Source organism: Bombus huntii, chromosome 3 (genome assembly GCF_024542735.1).
Source record: "Bombus huntii isolate Logan2020A chromosome 3, iyBomHunt1.1, whole genome shotgun sequence".
NCBI classification, from domain to species: domain Eukaryota; kingdom Metazoa; phylum Arthropoda; class Insecta; order Hymenoptera; family Apidae; genus Bombus; species Bombus huntii.
The window spans coordinates 10,653,432-10,672,418 of NC_066240.1; the positions used below are offsets into that span (position 1 = coordinate 10,653,432).

Genomic DNA, 18,987 nt, shown 5'->3' on the forward strand with positions numbered 1-18,987 from the left:
GGTGATGAAGTAGTGGGACCAGTTCAAAAGCCACATGTGACATTATCTGCTAAAGATTTTGGCAAGGCTCTTTTACCTGGTGAAGGTGCTGCTATGGCTGCATACGTTGCAGAAGGAAAACGTATACCTAGAAGAGGTGAAATTGGTCTGACTTCAGAAGAGATAGCCGCATATGAATCTGTTGGTTATGTTATGAGTGGTAGCAGGTAAGATATCCTTTGAAAATTTATTTTCATAGTTTGAAAATTACTAAAGTTTAGGAAAATAAATTTATTCTAACATTGATGTTATTTTTTTTTCAGACATCGGCGGATGGAAGCTGTTCGTATCCGTAAGGAAAACCAAATTTATTCTGCTGATGAGAAACGAGCATTGGCTATGTTTAGTAAAGAAGAACGACAGAAGAGAGAAAATCTTATTTTGGGGCAATTCAGAGAGATGGTTAATCAGAAATTAGCTCAAGAACAGAAGAAAAAGTAATGTAATTATTTGGCATATAATTTTCATCTTATTTAACATAACAAGAAGTTATGTATGAAAGTGTATATAAGAATTGAACACATTGTAAAATATTATTTATACGCATGTAGATATATACATATATGGAAATAGATGTAAATATATTATCTTAATTGATTATATATCATATGATATTATTTATCAATGAGGATTAGCATAAAAAATTTTCATTTTAAACAATTAATAACAGTTTATCATTGTAAGTTAAGAAATTATATATAAGTGTTTACTAATATTTATAAGTAAATATATCTACTCATGTAAAAATAATTATAACAATAGCTTATACTTTCTGATTGCTTTCCCAATCTAGCCATCCTCCAACATAATTGTATGCACTAAAATATGAATAAATAGGTTTAATTAATTAATACATCTGTAAAACATGTGTAGGTATACTTTTATAATATAATATACTTTTCATATCCAAGCTTTCGAATTTCTTCTTGAACCATGCCACTTCTTTTCCCAGATCTACAACTTAATATGATCTTCGTATTTTTGGAAGGTTTTTCTTTCTTAAATCTCTCTTTAAAATCTTTCTCAGAAAGGCTCGACAATGTATTTGCAACATCTCCCACTATAATAATAAAATTCAACAATAACTACTTAATACTCTAAAGCATGATTTTGACGATATTGGAACATACTTGGTATATGAATACTTCCAGGTAGCTTTCCAGTTTCATCAATTTCTTCCTTTTCCCTGACATCGATGATTAAAACACTACTATCATTTTGAGCTTTTAGAATCTCATTATAATCAACATTAAGGCAAATTTTATCACTTCCAGACATGGTTTTAACATCTGTATTATGAAGTATTGAGGTTGAAAACTGTAAAGTTGGTTTTACTAAAAAACAATATGTTTGATATATCGTAAATGAAATCGTATATTTACAGTAAAACATCTTATTTTTAATCACAAACTTCTTTAAAAATCACGAAAACAAGAAAGTTAAATCACGCATTATATTCTTTACGGAATTGTCAATAAGTTTACAGGCTCCATTTTTAATATTTTTTGTAGATTACCATGAAAAAATATCCTATATGAAGCAATTTTCAACAATTTATCATAAATAAATGGTTTTTGGTTTCGTAATGGTACATATGAACTTTGATGTAATGATTTGAAAGAAAGAAATTTATAGCATTGTCGTAATTTATTAAAATTCATAATTACTTCCTGATCCACTCACAATCACACAGTATGAATTTTATACAACTTAGGTTGCAACATAGTATCAAACAGTACATACATCTAAAGATACTATAAGTCAAATTGTGTTCTAGAAAAAGATTATTATTTGTATAAATATCATAATATTCTCATCAAATCTTCCAAATGATTCATCGCCGTAATATAATCATATTTTTCAAAAGACTTAAAGATAACAATATCGCTTAATGCAAATTTTTATTGCGTGCTATCATATACCAATGGACGCGACTTAATTAAGTACTTATATCAGAGATTATATATTAAATAACTAAAACGATAAAAATTCTTTTCATTTAATTGAATTTTACATCAAATATATTTTTATATACACAACAGCGTGTTTAATTTGAAATAAGAATTATTCGAAAATGAAATAAAAGCCTATCGCAAAAATCTGTCGTGTGCATTTAAATTGCTTATATCGTCAGAACGCAATGAACCTGACTTAAATATCTTACTTAAGAATAAAGTATAAAACTTTGTTCGATCTGTAAGAAAAGAAAAATAAATTAGATTTATCATGCAATGATATAAAAAACAGATACCAAGATGATATTCTGCGTACATTGCTTTTCAGTGATTCATCTGCAGATGAAGAAAAAAGTTGGGAAAGTTTAGAAGAGTCAGGAAGAGCGTATCCCGCTTTCGTATACGTCGCACCCTGATGAGGAATGCGGGAACTAACAATTTTTATTTCTCGTGCATGGAGCAGTAAAGTGTATTAATTTATTGAAATAATTACGACACTCGTCCTGTTTTTGCACTTTCGCATAATGTGAGTAATCGGACGTCCATTCGTTAGGACCATCTGCTTACATTCCTATAGTGCGGCATGTGAAAAATCCTCGCTGGATTCTAGTTCGAGTATATTCTTTTGTTTATTTATACAGCCCTTCAAGTTCAGCAACGTGTAAAAATATTAAAAACCGTGTGCAACAGGATCGTTTTCGGTGTTGCAAACACGCATATATCAATGAGTCGCGTTCGTGAGACCTCGAATACTATCCCACTACGATGTTACGCATCAACGAAAAATTCAATATCTCCGGATTATCAACATTCCAGAGTGTTGACACCTCTGTCAGAGCGCTCTGCTTTACCATTACTATAACATCGTTGTCTCTTTCTTATACGTTGACTTCTGATAATTCTGTCTTCGTTCCTCGTTTTCGAGTGCCGCGTAGTGTCAAATAGAAGAATGCATGAATAGGTTTACGTTCCCACTGGTTTTTAACTTTGAGAGATGTGAGAGTGATTAATTTGTGGGCATTGTTCGTATCTATCTCCATTCGCCTTTTCGACGTGTTTCGATGTGATGTGCTTCTAAATATTGGTTAAAATACATTGTAAAAACACGTTTTATCAAAGAATATTATAAATAAGGCATGTTATAAATCCATGTTTCCTAAAAGCTTGTAAATATAGATCTTTCATTGTTAATTTTTTTAACATTGTATGTACGAGTGTGCAAAAAGCATGTTGAAAGGAAAATAAATTAATCTTTGCAAAATCTATTTATTTAGTCATGCAATGAATTATTAATCCATGTGATATGCATATTAGAATAACACATTCATGTAGAGATTACATATAAACAAACTGTTCTTTGGTATTTCCTGAATGATTGAAAAAAATTAATTCTATATATTTGCAGATTAAATAGAACAGGTGTAAATGAAACAATAGAAAAATGAGTTCTCTGCAGCAAGGTAGCAGATTCTTACCTTTTTCAAATAATAATATACAAAGGAAGCAACTATCAATGCAAGGTACAAGACAAGTTTTATAATATTTGTGCTTGATATTTTTCATTGTTTCTAAGATTTTTTAAATGAACAAAATTTTAATCTATGAAAAGTTGTATTTTTCAAAATACATGATATATATTTAATAGGTGGTCTTCCACAAAGTTTGAGTGGTAGTGAAACTGATGTATCAACATCAAATGAGAACTTAACTAATGAAGATCGATATGTTATAAGACATACAGCTCGTCAAGAACCTCAAGGCCAAGAAAATCAGCAGCAAAGTCCATCGAGATCTTCCAGTCATAAAGAAAATATACCAAATATACAAGTAAGTATGAAAACATTTGTTAGTAATCATTTAGTAAACAATATATGTTTCTAATAATTTTTCTAACAGTGACTCACATTAAAATAATATACATTTATGTTGTTTATTATAATATTTTAGTTTTTGAAGAATATTAGTTACTTTTATATATCATATATTTTCATTCTTTGTCATTATCTTTGAGATACATGTGACCATTTTTTAATGTCTGTTATCTAACTATATTATTCTTATATATCTTAAATTGCTATCACTACCATTAAGTCACATAAGTGTAAATTACTTTATTGCAATCTAGGGTAACCTGCTCAACAGAAACAGTTTGAAGGATAGTTTAAATGGTTCAAACAGAAACAGTTTGAAGGAGAATTTGAATGGTTCTAATAGAAATAGCCTTAAAGACAGCATTAATGGTTCTAATAGAAATAGTTTGAAGGATAATTTAAGTAATCGTACCAGTGTAGGGTCAAATAGAAGTAGCTTAGATGTGTCTACAAGCTCTTACAACACACTTATTATACACAGTGCTAATGATGATAATTCATGGGTACCATCTGGAAGGTAATATATACTTTGAAGAAAAATTCTTATTTTTATAATCTCTGGTAAATATTTATGAATTATATATCAATGTTTAATTTTAGGTTGTCAGGTGTAGTAAGAGAACATGGAGATATGGGTTACTTATATTGTGATGGTGGTGGTAAAGGACATTCGAATAGCCCTACTATGCAGTCTTTATCGAATTTATCTCATGAAGATCATGTTTATGAGCAACCTAATAATGGGGGATGTCAAGAAATTACAGATATACCAGATGATTATCTTAGTCAGTCACAGGTGATTATTTTAGTAGTATTGGAATATATGTTTAACAAATGAATATTGTTAATACTTTTATATTATTATGATACAGTTTATTAAATGAGATTAATTCTTCATGTTTGTTATTTTATTTCGTTTAAATTAAGCAGGTATTAAAACATCTTGCAAAAGAAGTTAAAGTACCATCTTATAGCAAGCTAACTAATAATGGAGGAAATATTGATATGAGAATGAGAGATGGTGATAGAGGAAAACAGAATGACAGCGAATCAGAAGATAGACCACCACCTTCGTATATGTCTGTTCTGCTACCACTAAAAAATAAATCTCGACTTCTTGGGCCTATGGAAAAATTGACATTATCAAGATCACAACCTGATTTATCTAGAATAGGCAAACCAGATATGGATAATTACAATTTGCGGGCAACTTCTCCACGGTGATTTAATTAAACCGATTTTCTTCAAGTTATTTCACTTCTAATGATCGCTTCTTGTAAATAATATTTTATTTTTCATAGACCTCAAACGAAAGGAAGAGAGGAGACAGAATCTGCAACGGGTGAAATTTGGCCACCATCAGAGATGATACAAATTGTAATCCAGGAGAACAGTGCCTTAAAATTAGAATTAGAACGATGCTATAACAAAGTTGCTAAATCTCAAAAGTTGGAACAAGAGATCGCGAAGGTACACAGGGCTCATGAGGAATTGGCTGCGTCGAGTGAACGAAGAGAGAAACTGGAACGAGCTGCTAGACTGAGGTTACAAAATGACTGCAGACGATTAACCGAATTAAATCGTGCATTGAGAGATCAAATAGATTTATTATCGGCACGTACCGATAGTCCTCCGATAGTAGAATCTATGAGAAAGGAATTAACGCAACGAGAATTATTAATTGGTCAATTGATTACACAAAGTATGTAAATTTTATTATTCGTTAATGTCTCGTTGATAAAAATATTATTTTAACCCTATCGATATTTATACTAGATAAAGAATTAGCCGCGGCGAAAGAAAGGCAGGAAATCGAATTAGCAGCACAGCGAGCAACGTTACAAGAACAACGTACACACATAGATATTTTAGATACTGCTCTCACTAACGCACAAGGCAACGTTGTACGCCTTGAAGAAGAGGTAATATTTTTTTATGTTCCAGTAAATTGTTTGTTTGTAAGTTGTTTGTTACATTCGTTTCTTACAGTGTCGGAAGAAACAAGTATACGTAGAAAGGGTAGGCCAACTTCAACGAGCTTTGTCTTCTCTTCAAGCGTCCAGTGACAGAAGAGAAGAAACAGAAAGACAGTTGAGAGGTCAATTAGAACGGGAATTAAGAGAAGGCGGTGGTGGCGGTGGCGGTGGTGCTAATGGTAATGAACAATCCTCCAATGGAGAAACGATCGCAGAATTAAAACGACGAATACGCGAAAGAGATGAAAAAATTATGTCACTCGAGGGTGACGTTGCAAAATGGGAGCAACGTTATCTCGAAGAAAGTGCACTAAGGCAAGCGGCAATTGATGCAGCCAGTCTACCAAAGTAAGTTTGCTCGCTTAATACATTTTTTGTCATATGCACATTAATTACAATTTATTTATCTGACCAATCAGGGACGCCAAGATAGCTGCGTTAGAGAAGACGAGTCAAGACGCTGAGAAATTAATTGCAGAGGCACGTTCTGAGAAAATGAGACACATGGATGAAGTACACGCGGCACAGAAAAAATTGGCTGATTTTGAATCTAGGTAATATTATTTTTATTTCATATAATCTTTTTATATCTTTTGTCATTTAAATAGAATTACAGTAATACAAACCCTTGTCTGTTTCATAGAATGAAGGATCTAGAATCGAAATTAGCTGAAAGGGATGCAATGATTAGAGTCCTTCAAAAACATACGTACGACAAGGATAGTAGTAGCAGTAGTGGTGTTGGTAGTTACCCTGCTGCACATTCGTCTCACTCAAGCACATCAGCGGATCACCATACTGCACTAACAAGCACGCCAGAACTCGGTAAGATTTCTGATACAGTTCTTTTTTCGAAAACTAGTAATTATAATGTCTTTTTAATTATTCATTTTTATGTTTAACAGTAAGCAGTGTATTGGGTGGTGGTAGTGGTTATGGAAGTACTGGTTCGTACGGTGTTACGGACAGTTACAAGTATAGGAAGCAGGGGAGCTTCGAACAAACGAATAAAAGTCTCGATGATCAATTAAAAGAACTAGACTCCCAGCTACTTAGTAAGGTATGCAAGCTCCCAGTAAACGTATAGTTACTAGACATAGAAATAATTTCGTGATAGTAAAATTAATTTTCTGTAGGCAGCATAGTTTTGTAACTATGTGAAGGACAGGATAAAAGTAGGATTTTATCATTTAATTTTAATCATTTCAAAATTGCATTTTATGAAATTTTATTTTTATTTTTTTCTATGTACTCTTTGCGTTCGACATAATGTTTTGATTTTGTAATGTTAAACTCTTTAGTGTTTACTTTAGCTTTATAGCTACAGGAGACTATGAAAATATTACAGATTATACAATCAAAGGTATTTTAATGTTCTATTTGGGTTAGTCGTATGGACAAGAATAGTTGATGTATCATCAAGAATCTATAATATCTTCTGTTTGATATATAAATAATTGTCAGATGCATTCGATACATTAAATAAATATATTAAATGCATCAACTATTCTCTTGTGTTTAGTATTGCATAGTACATTGTAGTTGTGTTATTTGCATAACTATGTGTTGTATTAATTCATTTCTTTTTTTACGAATTTCTTATATTTTTTTATTTCGCTTTGTTAGCCAAATTTATACAGAGTAAGCTTTTTACCTACAACAAACCTTCAAAAGATTCGTACGTTATCAGACTTTTGCGATATAAAAATAAAAATTGATAATTGAAAGGAAAACTAATTTAATATTTTGTAAAAAGCAAACTCTGCATAAATCATAAGACAATATATATATAGGTGATATGTAAAGAATGCATTTGCTGCTCATTTTTTATCTAAAAACTCAGTAAACTGTATTTTCACTAATACAAATTTTTGTGTGCCATTGATTTTTCGTTTTATAATTAACTATATATTAATCGTATATTTTCGATTAGACGATAAAAAAAGAAAAAAGAAAAGACATTTCCTCCATCCTTCTTAATTCAAACTAACCCAACCCAATCCTCATCCCGTGTGATCCTGGAGTGTGCATGCGCTGTTGTAGCGAGCACTAACCCCCACTTTCCAGGTCCCAGGCCTCCTTTCCAACGCGGCTCTGCTTTTCTCTTGTTTCAGCGGGCACTTTGCTGTTTTCCAGGATTCTCTAATCCAGGCACTGCGTCGCGAAAAGGAAAAATACCCAAGCCATTATTGGCGGGTGTAGATAGCACAGGTACCTCGAGCACCGCCTCGAGCAAGAGTCGCCTATTAGACGACTCCGGTGGCGAGGTTTCGCCGGGTATCATGGAATTTGCGAGTGCAGCCTCGAGACTAAAAGGCACTGTATCGAGATTGTCAGACGGTAAGCCCGAAGATATGATGCTGCTGGAGAAGCAGGGCAGAAGCTCTCAGAGGCAGAGGATGCAAGAGGGCGAACCACGTCGCGCGGGTAGTCTTCCTCCTAGCTCGTTACCGCGGCCACCGAAGAATCTGAAGTCGACGAACTCGCGTTACTGCAGACTAAGCGACACGGAGACTCGCAAGAAATCAGACCCAGGTCCAGCTTTGGACACCTCTGTGAGCATGAAGGTGCGCGATACGAGCAACTGCACCATCGAGTATGGCAGATTCGATACGAAGGCTCAGCGTCGAAAGAAATCATCCGGAACGGAACAGTTGGTCGTGAATAATTCGCTGAAAAAGCCATCCTCCACGACGAGTCACGAGTACGAGCGCCTTCAAGGTGAAAATATTCGCAAGAAACAGCCTTCCAATTCAGAAACGAAGCACAGGGAAATGCAGAGTCGCTCGCTGATACCTCCGCCGTCTCGTCGTATCGGAGAGTACGGTCGCCTCAGCGATGGCACCTTGAGAAAGCAAACTGGTTCACGAGGACAAAGCACCGGAAGCACGGTGAGCAGCAAGAGCGGAGGGCGCGACTCCGGAGGCACTGCTAGCAGCGAGGCGTCCACGTCATCGTTGCCTCCTTCCAAAGCGAGATCCATACCTCGTCCGAGCAATTACCGCATTCAGTTTTAATTTATAATGTTTGGAATCGAGTTAGTCTTCCTTGTTATAAATATTGGCTTTCAAAGAGATGTTCTCTCAAAGGAGTGTATAACTCCTTGTAGCGTATAAAGAGTAACTCGTGGGATATAATTTTCCATACTTTATCTTCCATTTATGAGAATCTTCCTTACCAAACATTGATACAGATGCTTATTCTACTGTCTTAAGTTTTCTATTGCATTTTCAACGAACGACGGAAAATTTCTTTCTAGTGGATGTCAGAGAGGAGCACAGCAGGGTCGAATGGTTAGATGATCGAATGGAAAAGAGCGGTGAACGACGAATAAAATGGGAGGCGGATTAATGAACGAAGGCAAAAATCAAAAGCGTTGACTGGTTTCGAGAGCGTCCCTACTTCGCCCTTCAGGAGTTCAGATCCTATTTAGAAGTCCTAATATACGTATGCGCGAGCGATACGTCTACACAGCCATAATATTAAACGATGCGTTAAGTTCCCTTTATTACCATTTAATAACGAAGAAGCGAAGCCGATCGCAACGACATAGCGAAGAATCACGATATATCGTCGCGTAGCGATAATGCATGACCTAGTCATTACCAAAGTAATTTCTGTAATGAAAACGGAATTGATTTCCTCTCGTTTCGTACGCAACTACATCTAGGAACATTGCGGCCTTTTGTTGAATAATAATATTCGTATAATAAACGCGAAAAAGTGCCTTGTTAAAGACTGCGTGAAAAAGAAATACACGATCGGTACAACTAGGAATAAGAGTATACGTTCGGAATAACTTTCGGAATTCTAAAGGACACGGAACCTTTGGATAAAGTCAATCGCGTCACCCTTAAGTGGACGCGTTATTTTTTGAACGTGTATTTTATAATTTTACCCTTTCGCCAGGAGTATCGCATTTCTGCGCGTGCCTTATGAAAACATATTTCTTTTCCTTCTCTTTTCTTTTTATGTATCTTTAAGATCGTTTCCTGCTGGAAACCATATAAAGATACAAAACGCGAGATATCCAGTCAGTTTCGCTTTTCGATGGAAAAGTGAAACTATGGTAAGGCGAACGAAAATTCGATTTGTCCGGATGCACAGCAAGCAATTCGACTAGTATATATATATATATATATTTATATATATATAAATAAATATATATATATATATACATATTATATATTTTATATAATCACATTTTCGTGTGTACGTGTCTCGATTCGATGATTTTGAGTGTTCCTTTACACCGAGAGAAATTACGTAAATCGTTAACGGTGATTCGCTTAATTTAAGGTGACATAGTAAACGTAGCGACGGTGATGAATCATACGTAATACTTAGAAATAATATATTTCACGATGGAGCAGTTTCATAAGCATTTACATTTCGCGCCCAAGTATCGTTCAACCGGTCGAAAGGTACTTCTCCCCTTGTCCCGCTTCATGGTTTTAAATGCATTTCGATTTTAATATCAATGAAACTCTTGACGATAGTAATCTCGATCGATGATATTCAGCTTTTAGGCAGATTATTTTTACGTCGTATTTCTTGTTTTCAGCATATTCCTTTTATAGACGTTATTTAAACAGTGTAAGATCAGGCTACATTTAAATTGAACTGATTGATTACAAATTATAGTCAAAATATTGCGAAGTTCCGGTATAGCGTACATGTTTTGTGTTTTTATCTCTCGTGTATTAATTATAGAAAAAAAAAATATTACAAAAGGAGTTATGAAAGCGATAAAGCAGTAATAATTTATGTTACTAGCAAGTTGAACGCGTCACGTTGCGAATTCCAGCCTGATGGAAAGGTTATTATAATTTTCGTGATTAGTATAGGTACTTATAAGACTGAAAAAAGTGAATACCGACGAAACAAATTTTCTTCTTCGCTATTTGCTACAACATGTTTTCTCTCTCATCCCGTCTCACCCTATTTTCTCCCCTTCGCGCGTGTGCACGAATTTACATCTACATACAGCCAGGAATATATGTATACAGACATAGCTGAAGTTGATGCATGTTCACGAATATTCATGTCCATTAAAACGTCTATTGTTCACGATACGAATTCCTTGAAGACTACAGGGATATTCGTGGTAAATATAGCGGAAATTTCATTAGCATTCGATGTAATCCCTTCGACGAATGGTATGTAGCCTGTTGAAAGAAAAAAAAAAGAGAGCAGAAAAAACGGAAAGGAAAGAAAGAAGGAAAATATAGAGGGGAACAAAATCTCTGGATGTGTGTAACGTCGTTGTTTCCGCAGAGACGTCGAAAATTTCTAGGACGAATCGTTAATTTTTGTCTCGCGCGAAACAAAGAGAAAAAAAGATGATAAAAAGGAAAAAAGAAGAAAAATGCGTAGAATGCCAAAGCAAGTTAGGATGCCGCACACTACGATTTATAATGACAAATATGTTCTAATATAATTTTAGCGTATTTATTTGTTTTCGTTTTTGTGTTAATTATCTATTTTACGTATAGGGTGAATTTTCTATCAATTATTATTTCCCGTGAACGTTTTAGAGGGGAAGGTTTATCGTGCAGCTTCCGTTTTGAAGCACGCGGTCCTACGTGAATGGTAGGAGAATTTAGAACCGAGTGACGACTGATAAAAGACTCACCCTGTATACGTAGGGTGTTCATTAAGATACGATATGTTTAGAAAATGAGAGATCTCTGACCTAATTCGCACGTTTGTAATAAGAGTTATACGATTCAATACTTTTCGAATTCGAGATTTTAGCAGCGATATGTATTAAATATTTAAAAACGAAGGTTTTCAACAAGTCTGAAATTTTCTCTGTCTGTAAAGATCTCCATCGAAACGGAAGATAAACGCGTAGGACATAGCAATTTGTAGCAATTTGAAATAAAAATCGACTTACGACAAGCATTGTTTTCATTTCATATTACTTTCACGAACATTTTCTTTATTTATGTACATTCGTATATATACGTACAAAAATCATTATCTTCTACAATATGGATATATATTGATTCTCTCGTAAAATTTTTTACAAATTTGTAATCTCAGAAAATGAATATCTTTTTGTATCACTCTTATCGCAACTACGACATTGTAAATCGTATTTATTATCTAAATATTTATTTCTATTAAAATTTCATCGTAGAAAAAATCTTTTTAATCGAGCGTTCTCATTTTTTGAATATTTCAGATCTTGTGAAACATCCTGTATTTGTAAACGTAATATATATTCTATATAATACGCTTATCGTATTGTTCTATCACCCTCCTTTCCAAATAACGATGTACCAGTCACAGGAGATAATTATCACGCGTGGATTTTGTATTGTTCAAGTTATAACACACGTTGATTGTGATGTAGAACCTAGAGGATATGCGAACTGCCACTGGCGTACGTTTTTTCTTTTTTTTGTTCTCGAAATGAAGATTTGCTCTTTTATACACGAATATTCAAAGATCTGTATTCAAATACGTGAAATGTAAATTTTACAAAAAAAATCGACGATTTGGATTATCGATGATTTCTCGTAGGTTGTAACTTTTTATTGATCTTTGCCATAAAAAGATTGCTCTATGAATATTGTAAATAAAGATAACAATAAAGGGAAACATTCTGAATTTTGTCGCTAATATATTCTCATTGATTTATTTATTTAAAATATAAACTTTTAAAGACGAGTAGAGATACCATTGTTTGTTTCAACTTGTCTTTCCTTTATAACAAAATATGGAATTCAATTATTGTCAGCTAAGCTAAATTACTTCAGTTAAAGCAACGAATAAAATCGATTTATAAATAAAAATAGAAGTTTTGAGAGTCGCAGTAAAGTCTCCAAAATAAATAAAAAGAAACACTTTTGCTTTTAACTAATAACCAAATACTAAACTTAAAGACAACTGAATTAATTAAAAATTTTTAGATAAAAGTTATGAATTATTTAGAACTATAATATTTATTTATAACTCTAAAAACATGGAGTACAAATTGAAATGATTGATAATAAAATGTATCGAGTGATAAAATGACGAAGACTTTTAGAATCATAGATCACTTACAATATTACAGTAGTATTTTGTAATATAATATTAGAATCTCTGGGGACGGCTTGTTACATTTTCATTTCTAGAAACAATGCACTTTGTGTGCATCTGATAATTATTACCTTGCAGCAGGTGGCTTGAAAACTCTCATCTTGTTCTTTTTGAAAAGTTACAAGCAGCGAATGATTTGTAGTTAAGATAGATAAATGCCTGTCGAGAAAGAGAGAAAAAGGGAGAAACAAACTTTAATCTTCTTGGCTGAAATATTTATTTCTCGATTGAATATATTTAAAGGAATATATATAAAGGATTATGTATTTGCGTATTTAAGATAATTAATATTTTCCGAATTATTCACATCATTGATATCAAGCAATTAATAGAAGATGTTACTTTATTAAATTTCTGTTTCAAATATTTGATGCTTATTTGCATTGCATCCATTTATTAATAAATTGCATTGCTTAAAATAATATTGGAATATTGTTATTACACGAATATATTCGTTGTTTTCCGAAATATAGGACGTTTATATAAAATGTAATGCAATTATATTCCGTTTTCTTTTTTCTCCAAGTTCTTAAGTAAAATAAATTTTTGGTATTTTAAAATGCCATCACTGTATCTGCAAAATAGAAAACACTTTCATTGCAAGATCGAATATCTTGTTGAATAAAGGATATATTTTATACTGTGGCTTCTGGGTTACAGTTTAATTTACGTTCCTTAAAAGATACAAGTTGTTGGAATTTCAATTACGTTTTTGTAATTTAGTTCTCTACAATTCCTATATTACGTTGTTGAATGTAAATTGAAGAAAGAAAAGTAGCTGGTTATAATCTGGTTAAAAAATGAATAATTTTTCTGTGAAAGTTTAGGATATACATAGATTGAAACCAGAAGTTTGTTTATTAAATTCTGCACTGCTTGTGTGCACGTATGCACACCAGATGTTGAATTAGACCTTATACCGGGTGACACAACTGGACAGTGTTCATTTGGAAAGTTACATTGTACTACAGAATTTATTAAACAGTCCTGCGTGTAATATACTTGAAACTGCATTTCAAAAAGATCAATAATTAATTTTATTTAAATAAAAAATCATGCTTGTAAGGCGATCTTTATTATAAAGAATTTGTACCTTTATATAAATAATCATTAGATGTAAACAACTAATTGTACAAAGGTAAAAGAGCGTAATATATTAGTTATAAAATACCTGATAGTAGAGAATATTCAAATTAATATGTATTAATACTTCAGAAACATGTAATATTTTCAAAAAAGAAGAAAGAAAGTCTATATAGTTTTTGCGTTAACTGAAATCTATATCAATATTTTCTAAAATTACTTCTCTTGCTATTGTAATTTTTTACAGTGATCTTTAAATTCATCTTCACTACGTTTTCTATCTAATCATTTCTGCTCCTCTGTTTTTTCTGTTATCGATAAACTCGTAGTCATTCTCTGCGTTAAATTTATATTTTCCATTCTTCGTGTAACTCGTCCAGTTATTTATATGGCGCGCATATACGTTTCACTTAAAAAGCGATACTTTTCTCTGTGTACAGATAGACAGTTCGAAAAGATTGCAGGAGCAGCGAAGGTGAACGGAGGATCCAAACAATCGGTTCACCCTCTGCCCGTAGGATCCACGGTATCTTGACGACGTTTTCCGTCGATTTTCCGCATCTGCGTTGTTCTTCTCATCCTCATCGTGTCAAGTGCTTTGCGTGCGCACTGCGCTCACAGGCAGTAGGGGTTGGGAGGTGCAGTTGGATGCTGATCGTCGGTTCGTTCGTGGCTGCTCGGCTTCGCTCGGCAATCTCCGTGGATCTCTGCGGGGGCAGAGGCCTCCTTCCCTTTCGAGCAATTCCACAGTGTTCACACTCCCGCGTAGGTGTGCGGTGGTACATGCCGAGTTTTATTTCATCGTCGCGCGATCCAGTGATGAGTACGTGTTCGTAGCGGCCGCCCTTAGATTACAAGTGATAACGCGAATTGCCACGTTGTTTCTCGACGTGTAATAAGTGACGCGCACGGGAAACGAAATAATAGAAGATCGTTGGAAGATTGACAACGACGGAGCACGAGATTAGGAAGGAAAAACAACGAGCGTGAATAGAAACCGGCAAAAATAAGGGTGCGATCGGTGTCATCGATGTTCGTGTTCAGAAACGAACGACAGAGGCCGAGAAATAAAGCTGATTCTCGCGTGGATACTCCATCGAGTGATACTGGTTTCGGAGCTGTCGACGGTCGACGAATTTGAACGTAGTGATTCCGCGTCCTTTGACAATTCACCTGTTACAAGTGGACTCGCGGTGCAGTTTAACTCTCCCCTGCCTCCCCCACCACCCTGATTGATCGATCTCTCGAACGCGTCGATCGCGAGCTTCCATACTATTCGTATGACGTCCTGCTGTCGGATATGATTACGTTTCGAGCGTGTCGAGAGGAAAAAGTGCACCGAGAAAGCAGCGACAAAGGCGTTTGTAATTTATAAGCCGGCAGAGTGCGTGTTCCCGTCGGTTGCTACAGAAACATTGTTTCTTGACATCGCACGGTACACGATTCTTTCGAGAGATCGTTCTGGATGTGATCTTTTCCTTTCGATTATCTCTCAGCCAATCAGACACGCTTCATCACGATTATCAAACTTTTCGATCGCGATAGCGCTACCGACTCTCGAACATAGTGACGCGTTACGTCTCAACGTTCATTTCGAATTGAATTCGAATTGAAAGAAAGTGAAGGATCGAGAAAAGTGTTATGTGAAAAAGACGAAAGGTTAAACGTAAGGAGAAATACTAACAGATGACGATTTGTCGCGATATTTGTGTTTTGTATACGTGATAGCACTTCGGTTTGGTGGTAAACAACTGGTCAAGTGATATCTGTGCGAAACAAGGATATCGTCGAAGAAGTTACGTGCTCATTGGAAATACGTACTTCTTAAATGCAAGGTTAAATGCGGGTATCGAGCGTGCAATCGATTTATGTTGATATTCGTTGTTCCACAGCGAACATTTCAATGTCGATCTCACGATAAATAACGAAGGTGTACTGTGCGTGTAAACTGTGAAGTGACTTATTTTCTAGAACGAGGTAAATATACGCGTTCGGTGTGCGAGTGGATGGACCATTCTGTGTTTACATACGTTCTATCGTGTTCGGTGTGTTCATCTATGTTCCTGTAGCGGATTCGTTCTAACCATGAAGGAGTACGGAATGAAACTGTCACCGATGAGGCTGATCCTGATTTTCACCATTTTTTCCACTGCGACCATTGTGAAAGGTAAGTGTTCAATTGTAGACAGTTCTCAAACGATTTTCGATAAATCGTGAAATCGTTGTCGGTGTACGTATGGTGAAATTCGCGGATAGGAAAAAAGCTAAAAGTTCGCATTGCTATATATTTCGAAATTTGAAAAGGTGTAGGATAGTTTAATAAAAAAATCTGCAATATTTTAACAAATTAACTGAAAACTACATTTTTTTATTCTTTTTTTTATTACTTTTAATACATTCGATGTGAGTCTTGGAAATTGAAAATGGCGTTATATTAAGTGTTGTATCTATATAGGAGAAATTAGCGATATTTTAGTAAAATAAGCTACCTCCTTTAATTCTTCTTCTTTTACTATTTTTAATACTTTTGGCGCGGATCGTGTACAATTAAAAATGGCGGTATATTAAGCGTCGTGTCTAGGGAATAATTAGCAGTGTCTAAAAAAGTAACTGAAACCAGCACTTCTTCCTCCTTTTCTTCTATTTTTAGGCATTAATTATGATACAAATATAAAATATTCCGTTTCTCAATTGCAAACAAGATACGGACACAAAGTAAAATGATCAGAAATTTTATAGAACGAACATAAGTGTTTTCATAGTCCATAGTAATCGAATTCTTTACAATCATATATCTGCGTTCATACGCCAAGAAAATGAATTTCACGATTCTTTCAATTTTCGATTTTTCAGTAAGAATCTTTTAATACGTTAACTGCTAAGCGAATTATCATTGAATTGAATGCCGAATCTACTTCGTGACAAACATTTGAACAATTTGAACACGTGCCTTGACACATGTATCATCTTCGCTACATATTCGTGTTAAATAATATTCTTACCTTTAGTATCCGATCATCAGCGTAAATATCTACTATTACAAAGCAAATATTAATTTCTTTACAATAGGTTATATCTTTTCTCCCTTGAATTCTCCCTTATGTTCTCTTATATTACGAATATAAACTATGAGTATACACTTTACCAGGATCCTATTGCACAATAATTCACCAGTGAATAATATCAGTTAGAGGTTACAAGGTACAAACTTCATTTTTTCCAATTCTACAATTTTACACCGAATAAAATAATCAGCTGTCTTATAAGACACTACATAACTTGTAAAAACTACATGCATAACTTGGTCTGTTTTATTACCAACCTTATGAGTGTTATGCAAGAGAATTTATTAACTTCGATAACTTGCGATTTGCGCCGTGTAAAGTTCCACTAGGGATATTAATTCGCGCAAAAGAATCTAGGAAATACGTAGTTACATTTCAAATGTTTATTAAAAGTTGGCAATTTTTCAATTCAATTTGAAAAGGGATGTGTTCAACGCTATTCTAGCAAGACTCAGAGCGTACCATAAAAGTCGACGCGTTGTCGAAGGTTGTCGAAACGTTATTTTCCAAAGGATATAAATAAGGACTACAAAAAAGAACAAAAACCAGACAACTAGCAACTACTTCAGAATCAATGGAAACTATTTCGTAGCACGCGACGCTGGTATCACGACGCGGGATAAACCTTCGTGGAAGTCTTTTGTTATACTTGCCTCGAAATTACGCTAAATTCTGTCAGAAAAAAAAAGGTCGAACGAGAAAGAAAGGAAGAAATAAAGGGAAGAGAAGAGAAGAAACGTCTACGCGCTCGTTAAGTTATTAAGCGCCCACTTTGGCTTAATTATTTCGATGAGAACCTTTTTGAGGAGCAATTAGGTGTTGAACCTGATTTCCAACTAGCATGCATAGACGAAGTCCAGGGCAAACGGTTCTCGCGCACGGAAACTCAACCGATTGAAGCTCGGGTGCGATAAAGAAAATACACGGCGGGAATTGGATCTGGCAAAATTGCGCCAAAAGGCGGCCATCCAATCATTCAGCTGACCAATCACTCGATAAATGGAACCACGACCTCGTGTCCACGACGAATGTGGATCGAATTTTTGTTTTTCTCCCCACTTTTTTTCCCTTCTCTCTCGCTCCTTCTCCTCTCGTTTCGTTATTATTTGCATAAAGCTTATACGGATTTTCGTTGTTTATCGCGTACCAGTGTCTCCCTTTCGGGACTTGATAGCTTGTAAACGAACAACGCGATTTGTTTTTGCCAGTCGCAATACGTACAGTATTATGGAGAAGATGAAAAACGTAAAAGGGGTTGGTAAAATCATTTCTAATCTCGAGGAGAATGTTGATATTTTTTTGTACTTTGGCTTACGTTTACATATACTAGATGTTTAAGAATTCGAGAATTAGTAGGAAAAGGTTTGATGCTGAAACTACCAAAGTGTAATTTTTCATAGAGATTTTATAGATTGGATCGTTCACAGGAATTTGAATAATTTTTAATAAAATATCTGGATATTACATTTCCCTTGGTACCGTATGTATACATCTCTCCAATTTGTATTCTCCAAATTTTTCGAGAAGGGTATTTCATGTTATTTCTTTCCGGAAGCGAGACTTGGGTGTGATTCTGTGATTGATCCTGAAAATATGCGTGTTTTACTATCGATAGACGACGTTTTGTATTCGAGCAGAGGGTAAGGTTGATTTGACAATTCGAGAGATGATTTATCACACGTCCTGAATCTCGCACGTCAAAAGATATTTTATTACCGTTGTGAACGAGAGGTATGTACGCTCTATAGTTCCGACATACGTGAACTTGAATAATATGATAAATTACACCTTAACAAATTTCTTAGAACAAACCGCTTCCTCTATACTCTGTTGCTTCATTATCTCAAATATTTCAATATTCGTTAGAGACGATAAAATATATCTAGCGAAATGGTTTGTGTAAAAC

At 34.5% G+C, this 18,987-nt stretch overlaps 3 protein-coding genes across 10 annotated transcripts in view; 2 read left to right on the forward strand and 1 right to left on the reverse strand.

Moving 5' to 3' along the window:
• Positions 1-463: 463 nt before the first annotated feature.
• On the reverse strand, positions 464-2,421 carry LOC126863751 (thiosulfate sulfurtransferase/rhodanese-like domain-containing protein 3). 3 transcript variants are annotated; one of them, XM_050614225.1, is made up of 4 exons: positions 2,291-2,421; positions 1,170-1,373; positions 937-1,099; positions 464-857 (listed from the first exon to the last, which is right to left on the reverse strand). In XM_050614225.1, the coding sequence occupies exons 1-4, from the start codon at positions 2,310-2,312 to the stop codon at positions 803-805; spliced, it is 444 nt and encodes a 147-aa protein (XP_050470182.1). In that variant the 5' UTR covers positions 2,313-2,421; the 3' UTR covers positions 464-802. The 3 variants fall into 3 exon arrangements, with proteins under 3 accessions (XP_050470182.1, XP_050470181.1, XP_050470180.1); XM_050614224.1 differs by lacking the exon at positions 2,291-2,421 and adding an exon at positions 1,723-2,152; XM_050614223.1 differs by lacking the exon at positions 2,291-2,421 and adding an exon at positions 1,556-2,151.
• LOC126863739 (angiomotin-like protein 1) lies at positions 2,372-12,471 on the forward strand. Of its 3 annotated transcripts, XM_050614204.1 has the most exons (14): positions 2,372-2,520; positions 3,400-3,514; positions 3,640-3,821; positions 4,120-4,382; positions 4,466-4,661; positions 4,796-5,085; positions 5,167-5,567; positions 5,642-5,787; positions 5,855-6,189; positions 6,261-6,395; positions 6,485-6,666; positions 6,747-6,901; positions 7,956-8,878; positions 9,101-12,471. In XM_050614204.1, exons 2-13 carry the CDS (start codon positions 3,436-3,438, stop codon positions 8,856-8,858), a joined length of 3,267 nt encoding a protein of 1,088 aa, XP_050470161.1. In that variant the 5' UTR covers positions 2,372-2,520; positions 3,400-3,435; the 3' UTR covers positions 8,859-8,878; positions 9,101-12,471. The 3 variants fall into 3 exon arrangements, with proteins under 3 accessions (XP_050470161.1, XP_050470158.1, XP_050470159.1); XM_050614201.1 differs by having other exon boundaries at positions 7,956-12,471; XM_050614202.1 differs by lacking the exon at positions 2,372-2,520 and adding an exon at positions 2,527-3,128 and having other exon boundaries at positions 7,956-12,471.
• A 129-nt stretch (positions 12,472-12,600) lies between these two features.
• The window catches only part of LOC126863736 (nephrin), a 486,143-nt gene continuing 479,756 nt past the window's right edge, over positions 12,601-18,987 (forward strand). For all 4 annotated transcript variants that reach the window (XR_007688964.1, XM_050614195.1, XM_050614194.1 and 1 more), the window contains exon 1: positions 12,601-16,183. Coding sequence is in view for 3 of the 4 variants with exons in the window: in XM_050614195.1 (XP_050470152.1) it covers positions 16,102-16,183 (82 nt within the window). In the remaining variant the exon portion in view is untranslated. The remainder of the gene's footprint in view (positions 16,184-18,987) is intronic.